The following is a 19,153-nucleotide window of genomic DNA, read 5'->3' on the forward strand; positions in this document are numbered from 1 at the left end:
AATTTACATGGTTCGGGGGGCAGGACGACTAGTGAGAGATGTAAATAAAGATAATATTATAGGGCATATCATAGCATATACAGGAAACTGATATATTTATATTTTTTTAAATAAACGATACATATTTTACAATTTAGACGAATTGCTATAAGAAATCTAAATATTTATTATAAAATATTTAAACAATATAAAATCTGAAAATTACGCTACATTAAGAATATCGCTATTTTAAAATGTAATTTTTGTGAGATTAAATATTTTACGATTTTTTTTTTTTTTAAATAAAATGACCTTCGTAGCATGGCGTTGGCATTTCAGAGGCGAGTGTTGTGAGCGCGCAGCGTAGGCGTTACGTCACTGAAGTCCTCCAGCTCTGGGAAGATGCTGGTGTGTGTCTGCAAATAATACAATCATAAAGCAATACAAAGAAAAAAGGCCGCTTCCTCTATCAGACATCTACTGGACAGACGGTCGTTATATATCGGATAAAACAGACCGGCTACACAAGGTAAAAAGGTTTTTTGTTAAAAACCCTATTGTGGTTTATAATAAAATAGCAAATGCTCGTGTATGTTAGGGTTATTCAATATTTACATATAGCGCTATATATATTCAAATAGCGCCTCTCATTTACTGTCGCATTTGCTTAACAGCTTTTAGTAACAAAAGAGAAGGCAAATGTGTTAAGCCATGCAATGGTGGAGAAGAAGGACATTGAGGGAGGATGCTCAGGATTGTGGCTGAGCGATTGCAGGGCTGAATTTTACGGCACATTAGGTTTAGTATATATGTAATCTCAATTGTACTGATATAAGAATTGTAGTCTGTAATTTTGCGCATTTGCAAGTCTTATTGACGTGGTGTGTGTGTGAAATGCCGACGCTTCTGGTTGGTTTGTCAGCGCTGTGAATAGCCTTCACCTAAATACAACAGCATTATTGAGTCGACAGCGATGGACACTGAATATCTGTTGTTTTAGGGTAGAAATCACCAGTTAAGTATCTCATAATAACGTCGGGTTAGCCGTTGACATTAGATGTTTGATAACCTTGGAGTGTGAGCCTACAATAAAATCCCACCTTTCCTTCGATTCACTCTTTCGGTGTGTAAATGGGAGAAGCGTTATTACATTATCGAGCCTGTGGATTATTTTTGTATATGAGAGGAATTGTCTATAACACAAGCCAGATTTATATTTAGATACATTCAAACCAAAATTTATTCAGACACTTTCAACATTCCTTACATTATTACAGTTTATTCTCTATAGTTTAGAAAATGGTAATAAAATATGACAAGAACGCAGAGTTAAATGCTGTCAGAACAAATTCATCTTGATAATGTTACAGTCAACCCAAAATTATTCAGATAACTGTTAGTATGACAATGTTTACACAACTATTAATACTTTGTTGAACAATTACCAAGCAATGCTTAGTTTTGTTCAGTCTGTGGTGTAAAAAGGTCGCATTAGCAATTGAAGAAAAAACACTTAAAGGAGTAGTTCACTTTCAGAACAAAAATTTACAGATAATGTCAACCCCTTGTCATCCAAGATGCTCATGTCTTTCTTTCTTCAGTCGTAAAGAAATGGTGTTTTCTGAAGAAAACATTTCAGAATTTCACTCTATATAATGGACTTCTATGATGTCCCTGAGTTTGAACTTCCAAAATGATTGGTTATTTTCTAAAAACGTTTACAACTTATATACTTTTTAATCTTAAACACTCATCTTGCCCAGCTAGATAAGACGAGCATTTGAGGTTAAAAAGTATAAAAAGTGTATTTTTTTTAAAATAACCAATCGTTTTGCTAGATAAGACCCTTCTTTCCTCGTCTGTGATCGTTTAGAGCCCTTTGAAGCTGCATTTCAGAAGTTCAAACTCGGGGGCACCATAGAAGTCCATTATATGGAGAGAAATCCTGAAATGTTTTACTCAAAAAACATAATTTCCTTACGACTGAAGAAAGAAAGACATGAACATCTTGGATGACAAGGGGGTGAGTACATTATCTGTAAATTTGTGTTTTGAAAGTGAACTACTAATTTAAGCAAAACATGGTCAGGTCAAAGTGTCTGAATAATTTTCGGCCCCAAATCTGTATCAATTTTACTGGTCCACTGTATGATACATTTTTGGGTATAATAGGTCACAGTTTACTTTATTACATAAATGAACTATAGTGTGCTGCACTCACTAGTAAAAAAAAAGCAAAATTATATCTGGTGTCTGAATAATTTTCGGTTTGACTGTATGTGTAATAATATTATGAACAATAGCAATTTTATAGTAGAAGTGGTGTGAAGAAAAACTGAACATATAGCTTTTTAATCTCGGCTGTTTGTTGAAGCCATTGTCAAAGATTTGCTGCCTGGAATTAATTTTGAGCTTTGTATATTTTTAAACCTGGCAAGTATCAAAATGAACAATTACAGCTGTAAGTATACCTACTAAATCGAATTAGCATTATATACAAATGTAGCAAGATATCATAACACAATAAACACTAACACTATATTTGAATATACAGTACAGTACCATCCTGGACAAGTTTCTAGTTTTCTAGTCTTCACATTCACATTCATGCAGGCTTTAATCAAAACACTTCAAGATCTGAGAGCTACAGGTCATTTTGGGTTTTGTACAGTCAATAAACCCATCTCTAGGTAGGCCTAGAATAAAATATGTAATCCTGGACCACAAAATCAGTCATAAGGGTCTTTTGTTTTTAAATTGACCGAATAAATAAGCTTTCCATTGATGTATGGTTTGTTAGGAAAGGACAATATTTGGCCAAGACACAACTATTTGAAAATCTGGAATCTGAGGGTGCAAAAAATTCAAAATATTAACAAACTCACCTTTAAAATGTTCCAAATGAAGTTCTTAGCAATGCATATTACTAATCAAAACTTAAGTTTTGATATATTTACAGTAGGAAATTTGCTAAATATCTTAATGGAACATGATCTTTACTTAATATCCTAATGATTTTTGGCATAAAAGAAAAGTCGAATATTTTGACCTATTTTTGATATCATAGAACAACATTTGGCCGAGAAAATCTATTTGAAAATCTGAGGGTGCAAAAAAATCGAAATATTGAGAAATCACCTTTAAAGTTGTTCAAATGAAGTTCTCAGCAATGCATATTACTAATCAAAAATTAAGTTTTGATATATTTACGGTAGAAAATTTACAAATTATCTTAATGGAACATGATCTTAATATCCTAATGATTTTTAGCATAAAAGAAAAACTGATAATTCAATACAAAGTTTTTTGTGGCTATTTCTATAAAAATTCCTGTGCTACATAAGACTGGTTTTGTGGTCCAGGGCCACATATATCAAATGGTAGATATAATAAATTCAAAATCTTCGAAGAAGACCCCCACATTTTAAATTGCTGATGCATTTTTGCCCCCAAATGATGTATGTCCTACGGTAGAGACTGTTGTGCTATGTCTTATGTGATTATAGTATTACTTTGTGTGTTTTGAGGATTTTTATTTCATTTTACAGGCCACCGGAGTTGCTCCATTTGACAGAAAGATACAGAAGACTGGCCTTTGCTTGTCAGATCACATTCCTTATACTTGAGGTGAAGATGACCTGGCCTGTTTATTAGCACATTCCTTCGCATTAAATTTTCGGTGGGTTCCCTTGCTTGCACTCTAAGCCTGCCAATATGTACGGAAGTTCACGCTCGGTGAGCAAAATGGACAGTAATCACAGTGGTGGCAGAAACAACCAGGGCAACTCTGGACGCTCGCCACGGCTGCCTCGGTCACCCCGTATGGGCCACCGTCGCACCAACAGCATGGGGGGCAGCGGCGGAGGCCCGGGCGGCTCTGGAGGCAAGACGTTGTCCATGGAGAACATTCAATCTCTCAATGCGGCCTACGCCACGTCAGGCCCGATGTACATGAGCGACAACGAGGTTGCGATCGGCACCTCCTCTGACCTCCCTAAGAGCGCCGTAGCGACGGGACGTTTTGGAGGCAGCATTCCTTACGGGGTCCGGGGAACGGTTACGGGCAGCACGCCGGACATGGCCATGGTTCCGGCGGTGTCCACCGACTCCATGGGCTTTGGAGGAGAGATCCACGCGGCGTCAACCGTCCCTCACTCGTTACGTCAGGCGAGGGACAACACCATCATGGAGCTCCAAGCCCAGCTCAAGGAGGTGCTGAGGGAGAACGAGCTCCTTCGGAAGGAGATCGAGGTGAAGGAGAGCAAGCTCAGCTCCTCCATGAGCTCCATCAAAAGCTTCTGGAGTCCAGAGCTGAAGAAGGAACGTGCGCTGCGCAAAGATGAGGCGTCCAAAATAGTAGTGTGGAAGGAGCAGTACCGCGCTGTGCAAGACGAGACACAGGTGGGTACATCTGGCAGGATGTGCTTGTTTTTTAAGTATAAGTGGACGTTTATTGCTGATCGGAGAGCTGTTTTGGGGTTTCAATGGGATTTGGCATTAAAGCGTGTGCTTAAAGGAATCTAGTTTTAAATTAGGATCCTAGATAAGTATTAAAAAGCACTGTATACTGTATCTGTACTGTATCTATTTATGAAAGTCTACTTCTGTCTAGAATTAGATGTAAGTAAGGCCTGTTCACACCAAAGAGTGTGGCTATAATTTTTTTTATAGTATCACAATAATGACACAGAAGAATGATAATGTTGAAACCAGAACATTTTTTTTCCAGCTGAACAATAAAAACATTGACAGCCAATTAAAATCTGACTTTAAAGAGCTTGAGCATTTAATGTGGCAGTATAGTTAATATATGCTAGTATAGTTAATGTTGTAGTTGTCTTTAAAGTTATAGATCATGGTGTGAATGTGAATGGGCCTGATACATTCTGAACTGCTTTCCATTTTGCATACTTCACTATTCTGTGGTATTTGGTAGTAAAAATAGTGAAAGTGGTGTGTTCACACTGAAAAATGCAATGAGGCATAGTGTACTACAAATACATGAATGATGCACTTCATTAACTGAATAAACAAGGTCTGAATTTCCAATATACTACTGTTACTCGTCCTGCACATGTCATATGTGAATTGTTTGAATTTGTAACATACAAATATACTATATACGATTCTTGATATATGCTATAGATATGGCAGAAATGGTAAGAGTAATATGATAGAATGCTGTCTGTAAAATGTTGAGGAGCTAGACATGTTAAAGATAGCGACAACAACAGCAGTGTTGTTAGTGTTAACTACAACTAAAACTTTTTAAAATTGTTAAATAAAATAAAGTTGAAATAAAATATTCACACAAATATACATATTAGATAAGAAATTTACACTTCAGTAAAAATGAGTTTAAATGAAACAAAAAACGTAAATGAAAATGAGAAATATTGTCTTGGTAACACACTAAAATAAGTACTAAAATTTCTAAAACTGAAATTAAAATGAGTTAAACTATACAAAAGTTAAAAATGCTAAAAAAATAAAGTAATACAATTTAATCTAAATATAAAACAGAAACTGAAAATCTAAAAATAAGACTAATATACACTACCAGTCGAAAGTTTTTGAACAGTAAGATTTTTAATGTTTTTTAAAGAAGGTTATTTTGCTCAACAATCTGCATTTATTTGATCTAAATTGCAGCATTTTTCTATTTGAATATATTTTAAATTGTAATTTATTCCTGTGATTTCAAAGCTGAATTTTAGCTTCATTACTCCAGTCACATTATCCTTCAGAAATAATTCTAATATTCTGATTTGCTGCTCAAAAAACATTTATTATTATTATGTTGAAAACAGCTGAGTAGAAATTTTTCAGGTTTCTTTGATGAATAGAAAGTTCAGAAGAACCCCATTTATCTGAAATATAAATATGTTGTAACACTGTAAATGTCTTAATCATCAATTTTGATTAATTTAAAGTATCCATGCTAATAAAAAAAATAATTTCTATAATTTCTTTCCCAAAACTATTTCAGATAAATGCTGATCTTTAGATCTTTCTTTTCATCAAAGAATCCTGAAACAATGTATTTAACTGTTTTAAATATTGATAATAATAATAATAATAATAATAATAATAATGTTTCTTAAACAGCAAATAAGCATATTAGAATGATTTCTGATGGATCATGTGACACTGAAGACAGGAATAAATTACATTAAAAAAATATATTCAAATAGAAAGCAGTTATTTTCAATAGTAAAAATATTTCACAATATTACGGCTTTTGCTGTATTTTGGCTCGAATAAATGCAGGCTTGGTAAAAGTATTTTTCATCTTTTTGATATTTGATTAAGATGAAAATAAATGGAGATAATAACTTAATATTTGTTTTTTGTAATTTAATAGTAAGTATACAGTATTTACTGCACAGTAATTAGTAATCAATAAAATAGCATTTTAATTCCGATCACTGTCCTGAAATGCATGTGTCATGTAGAACTGACAATCCAGACCAGCTTAAACCAGCTAAAACCTGCAAACCATCTTAGGTTGGATACTGCTATTACTAACTATTTATAGACAAAGGTGATATAATCATAACATTTTCACTGCATCACTGCATTTTTATAGATTTATAGGAGTGAGAATTGCGTGATTAAAGATCCAGCTCATTTTCAGACGAGAAGGGGAAGTCTACCTCCGCTGTGAGGTGACGCTAATGGCCAATCCTGAAATGGACATCCTGGTCCTGCTGCGAGCGGCTCACTGCTGAGTTGACTGCCTGAATTCCTGAATTCCTGCTAGCCACAATATGTTCAATGTGCAATACATCTCAGCTAATTAAGGACCAAACTCTGATATTCGACTGCTCTTTTAAATGCACAGGGATGAGTTTTGATAGCAGTGACAGTGGCGTAGTCCTCCGTCTATGTTGGCGTTTGAAACACTCCCCTTATTTGAATGATTAGCTTCAAACTGTGATTCACTGCAACATGGCTGTCATGACAGATTTCCAGACGAAGGGGCGTACAGCACTAAGCTAATGACTGCTTGGTTATTCACTCTAAGCATAATCAGCATTATCACGCTCCTCACACCGTTCGCTCACGATTGAAATTAACACGCGAATCATCAGAGCGCTCACATTCTGTTTGTGTGTATTTGGTGTTTCTTGGCAAGCCGTTTTGTGCCTGTTGGGCTTAATGAGACCTTACCATTAATTATGGCACAGTTGTGTATGTGTGTGTGTGTATGATTAAGAAAATGTATAATTATTGTTGTTTAGTCAGCTTTTGGCTGTCGTCAAGTTTGCAGCATAGTAGTCGCATCAGAATAGATGAATTTGGAGTAAAGAAAGTTTGAGCCTCAGCACACATTTGTGACCCTGGACCACAAAACCCGTCATAAGGGCCAAATAAAAAAAATGAGATTTATACCTCATCTAGAAGCTGAATATATAAGCTTTCCATTGATGTATTGTTTGATAGGATATGACCATATATGATCATATTTGGCAAGGATAGAGGGTGCAAAAAAATCTAAATATTAAGAAAATCGCTTTTAAAGTTGTCCAAATTAAGTCCTTAACAATGCATATTATTAATCAAAAATGAAGTTTTGATATATTTACAGTAGGAAATCTACAAAATATCTTCTTGGAACATGATCTTTACTTAATATCCTAATGATTTTTGGCATAAAAGAATAAAATAATTATTTTGACCCATACTATGTATTGTTGGCTATTGTTACAAATATACCCGTGCGACTTAAGACTGGTTTTGTTTTCCAGGGTCACATTTATTTTAGTGTCCTTCAGTCCTTGGCAAATTTACAACTGGTGTTGAGGACAAGTGTGTGATAGATTGTAGATAAGCAGCTTCTTAAAGGCACAATTTACCACAAAATGAAAATTTGGCCATTATTTATTTACATTTGTTGTTGTAAACCTGAATGCAAAAGGAAAAGTTATAGTTCACCCGAAAATAGAAGATTTACTCACCCTCAAGCCATCCTAGGTGTATATGACTTTCTTCCTTTAGACGATGTCCTGGCTCTTCTAAGCTTTATAATGGCAGTGAATAGGTGTTGAGATTTTGAAGTCCAACAAAGTGCATCCATCCATCATAAAAGTGCTCCACACGGCTCTGAGGAGTTAATAAAGGCCTTCTAAAGTGAATCAATGCGATTGTATAAGAAAAATATCCATATTTAAAACTTTATAAACCGTAATCTCTAGCTTCCGCTAACTGTCGTATGTGCGTTCCAGCGGATGACTTAGGATGTAGGCGAATGCAGTGACGAACACAGAAGCGCAGAGGAGAGAGTAATACAAAACACCAGTCATGAATTAGAAGTACAAAACAAAGATTTATAAAGAAAAATGTCTAAGGATTTGGATATAAACCACTTTTTATGATGGATGGATGCGCTTAATTGGGCTTCAAAATCTCAACAGCCATTCACTGCCATTATGAAGCTTGAAAGAGCCAAGATATTTTTTATATAACTCCAATTGTATTTGTCATATAGTCATATACACCTAGAAAGGCTTGAGGGTGAACTAACCATTTAAGCTTCAAAAATATAAGAATATATGACTCGGAAATTGAAAGCCATAAAATTGCTTTATGTGAGTAATTGATTGAAACCACCGCACAATGACTCCATCTGAGCCGCTTTTACCAATTCAAGTTGTAGTAGTAGTCACAAATGTGATGTTTACATCATAACTGTTCTCAGCACTTACTCATATTACTGCTTCTATGAAAGATGATGCTGTAGATTGAACTGTATTCAATGAATAAAGAGAAGCTTTCTAAAAGATGCCATTATAAATAATAGGATCACAGCTTATAAACTATCATATGAAACTTCTTGGCTGATAACTCTCCCTTAGGGTGTGTTCACACTTGTAGTTCATTTCGTTTGGTTTATTTGGTCCGGACCAAGTAGGAAAAATATACTTTTGGTCCTGGTTCACTTAGCGTTCACACTGGAATTTTTGACAGCGAACCTAAAGATACCAAACCTAAAGGCATAGTGATACGTTCACAATCTGATCGGTCAGGTTGAATGATGTATATTTTGTGACAGAACTCACCGAACACTCCAAACAAAAGGAAATGGCATGTTCGGCTTAAAGCGGCGAATAAACCTAATGCTGTCTGCTGGACTAAGCTCGCTCGTAGCGTGTATATGATTTTATTTTCACCACAAAAAGTTCATAAAAGGCACTCTACCTCCTCGTTGTCTCCATGTCTGCTCATTTTGTTTTGGATACACCGCTTGTTCCCTTCATGAAATCATGTCGCATAGCATCGCATCTTGTCATTACTCCCTGTTTTTGGTTTGTTTAGAAGTATTTGGTCCATGTTGCATTCATATTTCATTTGAACCACACCAGAGATGGAAGCAGGCCAAGACCCATCATTTTAGTGGTCTCGGTCCGCTTTTTTGGTGCGCACCAGGGTTTGGATGGCAGCATTCACACTTAGAGTGTGTTCACACTTGTCATGTTTGGCCCGATTAAAACTTACTCACACTTACTTTGAGTAAGTGTGAACGCTGCCATCCGAACCCTGGTGCGCACCAAACAAGCGGACCGAGACCACTAAAATGATGGGTCTCGGTCCGCTTCCAGTTGAACTCTGGTGCGGTTCGAATGAAATATGAATACAACACGGACCAAATACTTCTAAACGAACCAAAAACAGGAAGTAATGACAAGATGCGATGCTATGCGACATGATTTCACGAAGGGAACAAGCGGTGTATCCAAAACAAATTGAGCAGAGGGCAAACATGGAGCAACAAGGAGATAAAGTGCCTCCTTGAGCTCTTTGTGAGTTTGCAGGTGGTGAAAATAAAATCATATGCACGCAACAATGAGCGTTTGGTAAGTGTAAGGTTTGGTATCTTTAGGTTTGCTGTCAAAACTGCCAGTGTAAACGCTAAGTGGACCAGGACTAAATGTATTATTTTACTTTTTGGTCCGGACCAAATGAACCAAATGAACCGAACTACAAGTGTGAACACACCACTAACAGAGCAATTGCACCAGAGGTTTGGTATCTAGGTTTGCTGTCAAAAATGCCAGTGTGAACGCTAAGCGGACCAGGACTAAATGTATTATTTTACTTTTTGGTCCGGACCAAATGAACCAAATGAACCGAACTACAAGTGTGAACACACCACTAACAGAGCAATTGCACCAGATGTTTGGTATCTTTAGGTTTGCTGTTAAAAATGCCAGTGTGAACGCTAAGCGGACCAGGACTAAATGTATTATTTTGCTTTTTGGTCCGGACCAAATGAACCAAACTACAAGTGTGAACACACCTCTAACAGAGCAATTGCATCAGAGGTTTGGTATCTTTAGGTTTGCTGTCAAAAATGCCAGTGTGAACGCTAAGTGGACCAGGACTAAATTTATTATTTTACTTTTTGGTCCAGACCAAATGAACCAAATGAACCGAACTACAAGTGTGAACACACCACTAACAGAGCAATTGCACCAGAGGTTTGGTATTTTTAGGTTTGCTGTCAAAAATGCCATTGTGAACGCTAAGTGGACCAGGACAAAATGTATGATTTTACTTTTTGGTCCGGACTAAATGAATCAAATGAACCAAACTACAAGTGTGAACACACCACTAACAGAGGAATTGCACCAGAGGTTTGGTATCTTTAGGTTTGCTGTCAAAAATGCCAGTGTGAACGCTAAGCGGACCAGGACTAAATGTATTATTTTGCTTTTTGGTCCAGACCAAATTAACCAAATGAACTGAACTACAAGTGTGAACACACCACTAACAGAGCAATTGCACCAGAGTTTGTTTTAATCGAACCAAACATGACAAGAGTGAACACACCCTTATATCCATTCCAAAATCTACCAACGGACATTGTTACTGGATAATGAACTACTTTGTTTTTAAAAGAATTGTGAGTAAATATCACATATTATTCTCTTCTATCCATCATAGCACTTGCAGACAACCGTGCAGGCGCTGCAGGCTGAACTGCGTATTCAGCGCGACTTAAACCAGCTACTCCAGCCACCCGGGGAGCCTCTGGCCTGCGAGCCCAGCGAGGAGCAGGAGCGGCAGGCTCGAGAGGTGTTCTTGCTCCGCCGTACTTTGGAAGAGATGGAGGTTCGCCTGGAGACCCAGCGGCAGACGCTAGTTGCTCGCGATGAGTCAGTCAAAAAGCTCCTGGAGATGTTGCACAGCAAGGGACCCTCCGCTAAAGCCAGTGAAGAGGATCACGAGCGCACACGTCGTCTCGCAGATGCCGAGATGCATGCGCACCACCTGGAGAACCTTCTAGAACAGCGTGATAAAGAGCTAGCGGCTTTGAGAGAGGTGTGTGATAGCAAGTTCAAAATATAAATAAAAAATATGTTAAAATGGTGTTACATATGGCATATTACACAAAGAGGTAAAATAAGAATAAACATAAATAGGGTAATATAATACACTACTAGTCAAAAGTTTTTGAACGGTAAGATTTTAGATGTTTTTTAGAGAAGTCTCTTCTGTGCACCAAGCCTGCATTTATTTTATCCAAAATACAGCAAAAGCAGTAATATTGTGAAATAGTTTTATTATTTAAAAAACTGCTTTCTATTTTAATATATTTTAAAATGTAATTTATTTCTGTGATCAAAGCAAAATTTTCAGCATTACTCCAGTCACATGACACTTCAGAATTCAGAAATATGCTGATTTGCTGTTCAAGAAACATTTATTATTATTATTATTATTATCATCAATAGTAGTTGAGTAAATTTTTTTCAGGTTTCTTTGATGAATAGAAAGATCTAAAGATCTGCTTTTATCTGAAATAAAAAGCTTTTGTAACATTATACACTCCTTTCAAAAGCTTGGAGTCTATATATATATATATATAATTTTTTGGAAAGAAATAGAAATTAATACTTTTATTTAGCATTGATGCTTTAAATTGATCAAAAGTGATGATAAAGACATTTATATTGTTCCAAAATATTTCTATTTCAGATAAATGCTGTTCTTCTGAACTTTCTGTTCATCAAAGAAACCTGAAAAAATTCTACTCAGCTGTTTTTAACATAATAATAATAATAATAATAATAATAATAATAATAAATTGAGCAGCAAATCAGAAAATTAGAATGATTTCTCAAAGAGAACATGACTTAAAAATTCAGCTTTCAAATCACAGGAATAAATTACATTTTAAAATATATTCAAATAGAAAACAATTACTTTAAATAGTAACAATATTTAAAAATGTTATTGTTTTTGCTGTTCTTTGGATCAAATAAATGTAGGCTATATATATATATATATTATACTATATATAATAAAATTGAATAAATTAAATGTTTAAACTCTATTTTGACATAATAGAGTTTGAATAACTTGGGTATGTTGCTGAAATGACAAACCTCATATAAAATGAATTGCAAATAAAACAGCTCATTCAATATTAACAACGACCTCCTGAGGTTGACAGCCAACATTTTCTGAAGGTTAAGCACCTCCTTTCACTGAACATTTGCCAAAAAAAGACATAAAAAAGACATTTTTAAAAAAGTTTCAGGTCCTATTTGTGGTAAGTGCCATATACAATCAACCGACTGCAGTGAATTAAAGCAGAAAGACTATTCTCTCTTCATGCTTCATTATACCGCATTCAGTCACATAATGACCACAGCTATTCTCCTAGAAGCACAAAAAAGTAGGATACTTAATTGAACTAGATAGCAGGAGACCCTATTTGTACCTATAATAGAGTACAGCTCCTACAATGTGATAGAGAATTCAGCCAAAACTAAACAGCGCTGCTCTCCCTCAAGGTATGATGAAATATCTGAGAGCTCTATTTCTGGCTCTGGTGTGAAGGAAGTGCCAACCATGTGTCTTTAATTTCTAGGAGCTGCATCGCCGCCTCGAGGGGACGCCAGAGACTACGAAAACCAAAGCTCTTCAGACTGTAATTGAGATGAAGGTAGTACTTATCTCCTATTTTAATTAATGTGACTGTTTACATATGATGACAGCAACCACATTTATGCTTTGACTATCAGTGGATTAAAAGCATACAGTTGAGGCCCGAAGGTTTATGTACACCTTGCAAAAACTGCAAAATGTTAATTATTTTACCAAAATAAGAGGGATCATACAAAATGCATGTTGTTTTTTATTTAGTACTGACCTGAATAAGATATTTCACATAAAAGACGTTTACATATAGTCCACAAGTGAAAATAGTAGTTACATTTATAAAAATGACCCCATTCAAAAGTTTACTACCAGCTGTGTGAGTTCCTTGTTTGTCCTGAACAGTTAAACTGCCCGTTGTTCTTCCAAAAAATGTTCAGGTCCCATAACTGTTTGGTTTTTCAGCATTTTTATGTATTTGAAATCTACAATCAATGATTGTATGATTTTGAGATCTACCTTTTCACACTGAGGACAACTGAGGGACGCATATGCAACTTATTACAGAAGATTCAAACGCTCTCTGACGCTTCAAAAGGAAACGCAATGCATTAAGAGATGAAAACATTTTTTGGGAGATCAGGGTAAATTTACCTTATTTTGTCTTCTGGGAAACATGTAAGTGTCTTCTGTTGTCTCTGGAGGGCAGTACTAAATAAAAAAAAAGGATATTTAGGCATAGGCAAATAAGAAAAATGCACACATCTTCATTCTGTTCAAAAGTTTTCACCCCCTGATAAAAAGGGTTAAAATACACAAAAATGATGAAAAACTAAATAATTTGTGGGACCTGAAGGATTTTTCTGAAGAACAATGGACAGTTTAACTGTTCAGGACAAACAAGGGACTCAAACTATTGAACAACTAAACAAAAAAACATAACTGTGGATCATTCAGGTAATAACACAGTATTAGGAATCAAGTGTATGTAAACTTTTGAACAGGGTCATTTTTATAAATTCAACTATTATTCAGGTCAGTACTAAATAAAAAATAACATGCATTTTGTATGATCCCTCTTTTGGTAAAATAATTTTGCAGATTCTGCAAGGTGTATGTAAACTTTTGATCTCAACTGTACAAATTCATGTAAAATATCAAATGGTATTTCATACTATACTATTATAAATCTTGTATAAAAGAAGTACACCTTAGCATACTTTTAAAAAGAGTGCTTATTATTAATATACTTTAAAGTGTTAGTATATCCAAAAATTAAAAATCTGTCATTAATTACTCACCCTCATGTCGTTCCAAATCCGTAAGACCTTTGTTCATCTTCAGAACACAAATTAACATATTTTTGATTTAATCCAAGAGCTGTCTGACCCTGCCTAGACAGCAACCCACATTCAAGGCCCAGAAAGGTAGTAAGGACATTGTTAAAATAGTCCATGTGACATCAGTGGTTCAACTGTAATTTTATAAAGCTACAAGAATACTTTTTGTCACTGCTTGTTTGTTCTCAGAAAGCTATTGGATTTCATCGAAAATATCTTAATTTGTGTTCCGAGGATGAACGAAGGTCTTACGGGTTTGGAATGACATTGGGGTGAGAAATTAATGACAGATTAATAATTTTAGGGTGAACTATCCCTTTAAGTTGCACGTTCAATTTGTTGATACACACCAATGATGTCTGACATCAAATTTTTGATGTGTCTCTCAGGATTCTCAGATCAATTCTCTAGAGCGGGGCCTCAGAGAGCTGGAGGACCAGGTCATGATGCTCCGCTCCAGTAGCATGCTTAGCTGTGAGGAACGGCAGGAGGAAGCCAAGCAGATGGAGGTCTACCGCAATCACACCAAGTTCATGAAGAACAAGGTACTGCATGGTCTGCTTTAGAAGAACACATCCAGATTAGATTAACATGTGAATAAAAAACCTTGAATAATTCTGTTATGTAGATGGACCAAGTTAAGCAAGACCTTTCCAGGAAGGACACCCAGCTTCTTGGCTTGCAGACCAAGCTAGAGACCCTGACTAACCAGTTCTCTGACAGCAAACAGCATATTGAAGTGCTCAAGGAGTCTCTGACTGCCAAAGAACAACGTGCTGCTATTCTACAGACAGAGGTAGGAGATCAGGACAGTGGTTGGTCTTCACCCACCACACCGGCAGATTTTATGAGCGTTGCATACAACTGTTTTGCAGGTGGATGCTCTGAGGTTGCGTCTGGAGGAGAAGGAGACCATGTTAAACAAAAAGAGTAAGCAAATCCAGGAGATGTCTGAAGAAAAGAGCACACTCAATGGAGAAATCCATGATCTGAAGGACATGCTGGAGGTTAAGGAGCGTAAAGTCAACGTACTTCAGAAAAAAGTGAGGACTGGATTTCACCAATACAGTGATTTATTCTTTTAAATTTTACTTTTCATTACAGGTAACGGTTGATCACAAAGAACAAAATGTTATTTTATTACATGTGACAGAAATTAGTCACCATATCTACTATTCTTAAAGGGACAGTTCACACAAAAATGAAAATTAGGTTATTAATTACTCAACCTCATGTCTTTCCAAACCCGTAAGACCTTTGTTTATGAAATGTTTTATGGCCCAGAAAGGTAGTAAGGACATTGTTAAAATAGTCCACGTAACATCAGTGGTTCAACTTTAATTTACGCTATGAGAATACTATTCAACAATTTCTCTCTCGGATTGAATCAAAAATATCTTAATTTGTGTTCCGAAGATGAACGAAGGTCCTACGGGTTTGCAACAACATGAGAGTGAATAATTAATGACAGAATTGTAATTTTTGGGTGAACTATCCCTTTTAAAAATACTGTAAGTGCAAAAGTCACACATGCTTTACATGAAAAAAACACCTAATGAATAATTAATACTGGTAAACTAATTATTAAGATATAAATCAGACAGACACAGATTTAAAGATAAAAAAAATGATAAAAATAACATAAAAAAATAATAAATAAAAGTAAAAAAATATATGTAAATATAACCCAACTTTATATTCTTCATATTCATGTTCTCTATGTAACTTTAAGCATTAACAAAGAATGAATACCAATATAAAGCACTAATATAAAGTTTTAACAATAATTTATCCCAAAATATCACAGTTACTACAGTAATTGCTATTGTAAATCCAAAGTAAATTAATATTGGGGTTTATTATACAACAATACATTATGCATGGTATTTTTGCAGAAACTAATGATTACCATTCTAGAATTTGATATGGGTACATCCACAATAGCAGTTTTTTAAATTATTTTTATGTCAAAATGATCCAGAAAAGTATAGAAGTATAATTTTATGGCAATTCATTACTAATATTTATTATGCAGTATCTTAGTATTAATTTTGTTAACAAAAACTATGACAAGAAATGTTAGTTGACAAGCTTTTTTTCCATGAGTAAAACAAAATGATTACGAGACGACAATAAGGTCAAGAAATAAAAGACCCGACTAAAATGTATTTTAAAAAATAAAAACTTTACCAAAACCTATTTTAATTTTCGTCAAAAAATAAAATCAAATAAAATCAAAGACACAAAATATTATTAGACTGCAGTACTCGCTTTGACTATGCCAGCTTTCATGTGTGCGGTTGCCAGATAACAAGAGTTCGAAGAAATCAAATCAGAGCTTCTCTGTCAAAAGGATACATTTTCTGCCTGGTGTTTTGCTCATTTTCTTTTTTAATCTGGCAACCATGTGCACACACTCGCTTTTCAATATGGATATTTCACGGTTGTAATATTTTTTTCTTGTTTTCATAATGTAAACAGAGAGTGTGCATAAGTCTTTGGTACTAATTTATATAATAAATTACTTATAATAAATCAGTACATTAGAAAATAAACCATGTGTATAAGTCGACATTCTATTGATTTGTGCTTATTTGTAAAAGTGCAATACCCGATATGCAAAAAAACAAACTTCTCAAATGACAACAATCATTACGATTATAATCTTGAGCAAAAAATTTTTATTTTTTAACCGGTTTATCCATAATACAGCATGATGAAAATGTGTCTAAAATTTCATAAGATTCAATGACTAAAACTAGACTAAACAAAAACAGGACAAGTTTGACTAAATATTATAATAACTAAAAAGTACATTTGACACAAGACTAAAACTAAATTAAAAATGGCTGACAAAATTAACACTAAAGCATCTTGAACAATTATTATAAAGTGTTTTCCCAAAATAGTTGGGAAAAGTGCCAGTAACTCAACCAATAGCTTTTCCTTCAAATGCAAGGAATGATATTAAAAGTGCTCTTTGGTGAAAATACACTAAATTAAACGTTTGAATATTTGTGAAAATGTTCACAGAAATCGGATATAATCTCTTATGTTTCAGATTGAAAACCTGCAGGAGCAGCTGAGGGATAAAGAGAAGCAGATGAGCAGCCTTAGAGAGCGGGTGAAGTCCCTACAGACAGATACGTCTAATACAGACACGGCCCTCACTACGCTGGAGGACTCACTGGCTGAGAAGGTGAGGATCACCTCTAGAGGACGCTGTAACACACCACCAGACTACAGGATAAAATCATTGGTGCACTTCCAAATGGCATCAGGATGGTCGTAGTCTGGAGTCGAAACGTCTGTTCTTAGTTGTAAACATTTCTTGCTCGTTGTATATGCTTTCTTTTTGGCACTGTGTTAATGTGTCCACTTGTAAACAGGAACGTATTATTGAGCGCCTGAAGGAGCAACGTGACCGTGAGGAGCGAGAGAAGTCAGAAGAGCTGGACAGCAGTAAAAAAGAGCTGAGGGAGTTAAAGGAAAAAGTCAGCATGCTGCAGGGAGACCTGTCAGACCGAGAGGTTAGAGATCACCAAACAGTGCTGAAACAGGACTGGAAACACCATTTCAAACACATTAGACTATGACAACATTTTCAGCTGTAGAACAACGTGCAGCTATGAACTGTGCAAAATACACAAACTTGAATTAGGTATACTTTTTATACCCCATTAGCAAATAGATTTTAGATTGGAGCATAAATCTAACAAAATATAGTAAGAATGTACTATTGGCCAATGAGGTTGAAATAAATAAGCTTAATTATAAAGAAACAAGTTTTGATATCCTTTGCAATTTTGCTCTCAAGTAAATCAAAAATATTAACATTAAACATATTTGAAAATTCAGATATTCTTCCGAAAGACTCTCTGAAAACAAGTTATCTTATGCAGTTTTGCTCTCAGGTAAATCTAAAATGTTAATATTTAATATATTTAAAAAAATAAAATATCTTGCATTGTAAGTTAATATCTTATGCCATTTTGCTCTAAACAAATAAAAAATAAAATTCTGATATTTTCAAGATTGTGTTTTTTATATTTTAAGTTTTTACTAATTTATGTGCTTTTGTCTTTTTTTTAAATGTTTTTTTTTTTAAATATTACTATTTATTTAGGTTCATTCATTTTTATTTTGGGTTTAGTTTTCATTTTATGCTTAAACTTTAACTTATTTCTGTTAGCTTCCGGGGTAACAATTCACATTTTTGTTTGGTTTTAAGATTTTCATCTAATATTTATATTACATCTTTCAATTGACCAAACTGTTTTAATCGTTTTAGTTTTATGTCACAATAATAATACTGCTTAATTATTTTAAGGATTTTTTTTTTAACTGGAACAAGAGACAAAATACACAAAACAAAATAGTGATTAAGAAAATTATTTGGTATTTATTCCAAAAATCTTATATCTTATGCAATTTTGCTCTCAAGTAATTCTTAAAATAAGAATATTAAACATATTTTAAAAATAAAATAAAATGTAGATATTTTCAAGATATTTTTTCAAAATATTACTATTAATTTTAGTTTTCATTTTATTTCTTTTAGTTTTTATTTATTTCCATTTGTAATTTTAGTGCTTTAAATTTAGTGCTTAAATTTTGGTTAGCTGTTGAGGTAACATTTAAAATTCTTCTTGGTTTAAGTTTTTCATCTAATATTTATATTTAAACTTTTCAGTTGACAAAATGTGTTTAATAGTTTTAGTAGAAAATTATTTGATATTTAGTCCAAAAATGTAATATCTTATGCAATTTTGCTCTTAAATAAATCTCAAAATATTAATATTAAACATTTAAAAAATAAATACATAAAATTCAGATATTTTCAAGATATCTGAAACAAGTCATCACAGTTTTGCATTTCAAATGAATATATGTTGGAGAGTTATTTAAGGATTATTTATATTTTTAATTAATATTTCAAACGTTTT

At 34.4% G+C, this 19,153-nt stretch overlaps 1 protein-coding gene across 4 annotated transcripts in view; it reads left to right on the plus strand.

The window, feature by feature from the left end:
* The first annotated feature begins 370 nt into the window (after positions 1-370).
* The window catches only part of erc1a (ELKS/RAB6-interacting/CAST family member 1a), a 41,892-nt gene continuing 23,109 nt past the window's right edge, over positions 371-19,153 (plus strand). For all 4 annotated transcript variants that reach the window (XM_073831475.1, XM_073831476.1, XM_073831477.1 and 1 more), the window contains exons 1-9: positions 371-508; positions 3,528-4,380; positions 10,927-11,304; positions 12,860-12,934; positions 14,597-14,752; positions 14,836-15,003; positions 15,083-15,250; positions 17,269-17,406; positions 17,597-17,737. In XM_073831475.1, coding sequence (XP_073687576.1) covers positions 3,694-4,380; positions 10,927-11,304; positions 12,860-12,934; positions 14,597-14,752; positions 14,836-15,003; positions 15,083-15,250; positions 17,269-17,406; positions 17,597-17,737 — 1,911 coding nt within the window. In that variant the 5' untranslated portion in view covers positions 371-508; positions 3,528-3,693. The remainder of the gene's footprint in view (positions 509-3,527; positions 4,381-10,926; positions 11,305-12,859; positions 12,935-14,596; positions 14,753-14,835; positions 15,004-15,082; positions 15,251-17,268; positions 17,407-17,596; positions 17,738-19,153) is intronic.

This window comes from Garra rufa, chromosome 25 (genome assembly GCF_049309525.1).
Source record: "Garra rufa chromosome 25, GarRuf1.0, whole genome shotgun sequence".
Classification (NCBI taxonomy): Eukaryota; Metazoa; Chordata; class Actinopteri; order Cypriniformes; family Cyprinidae; genus Garra; species Garra rufa.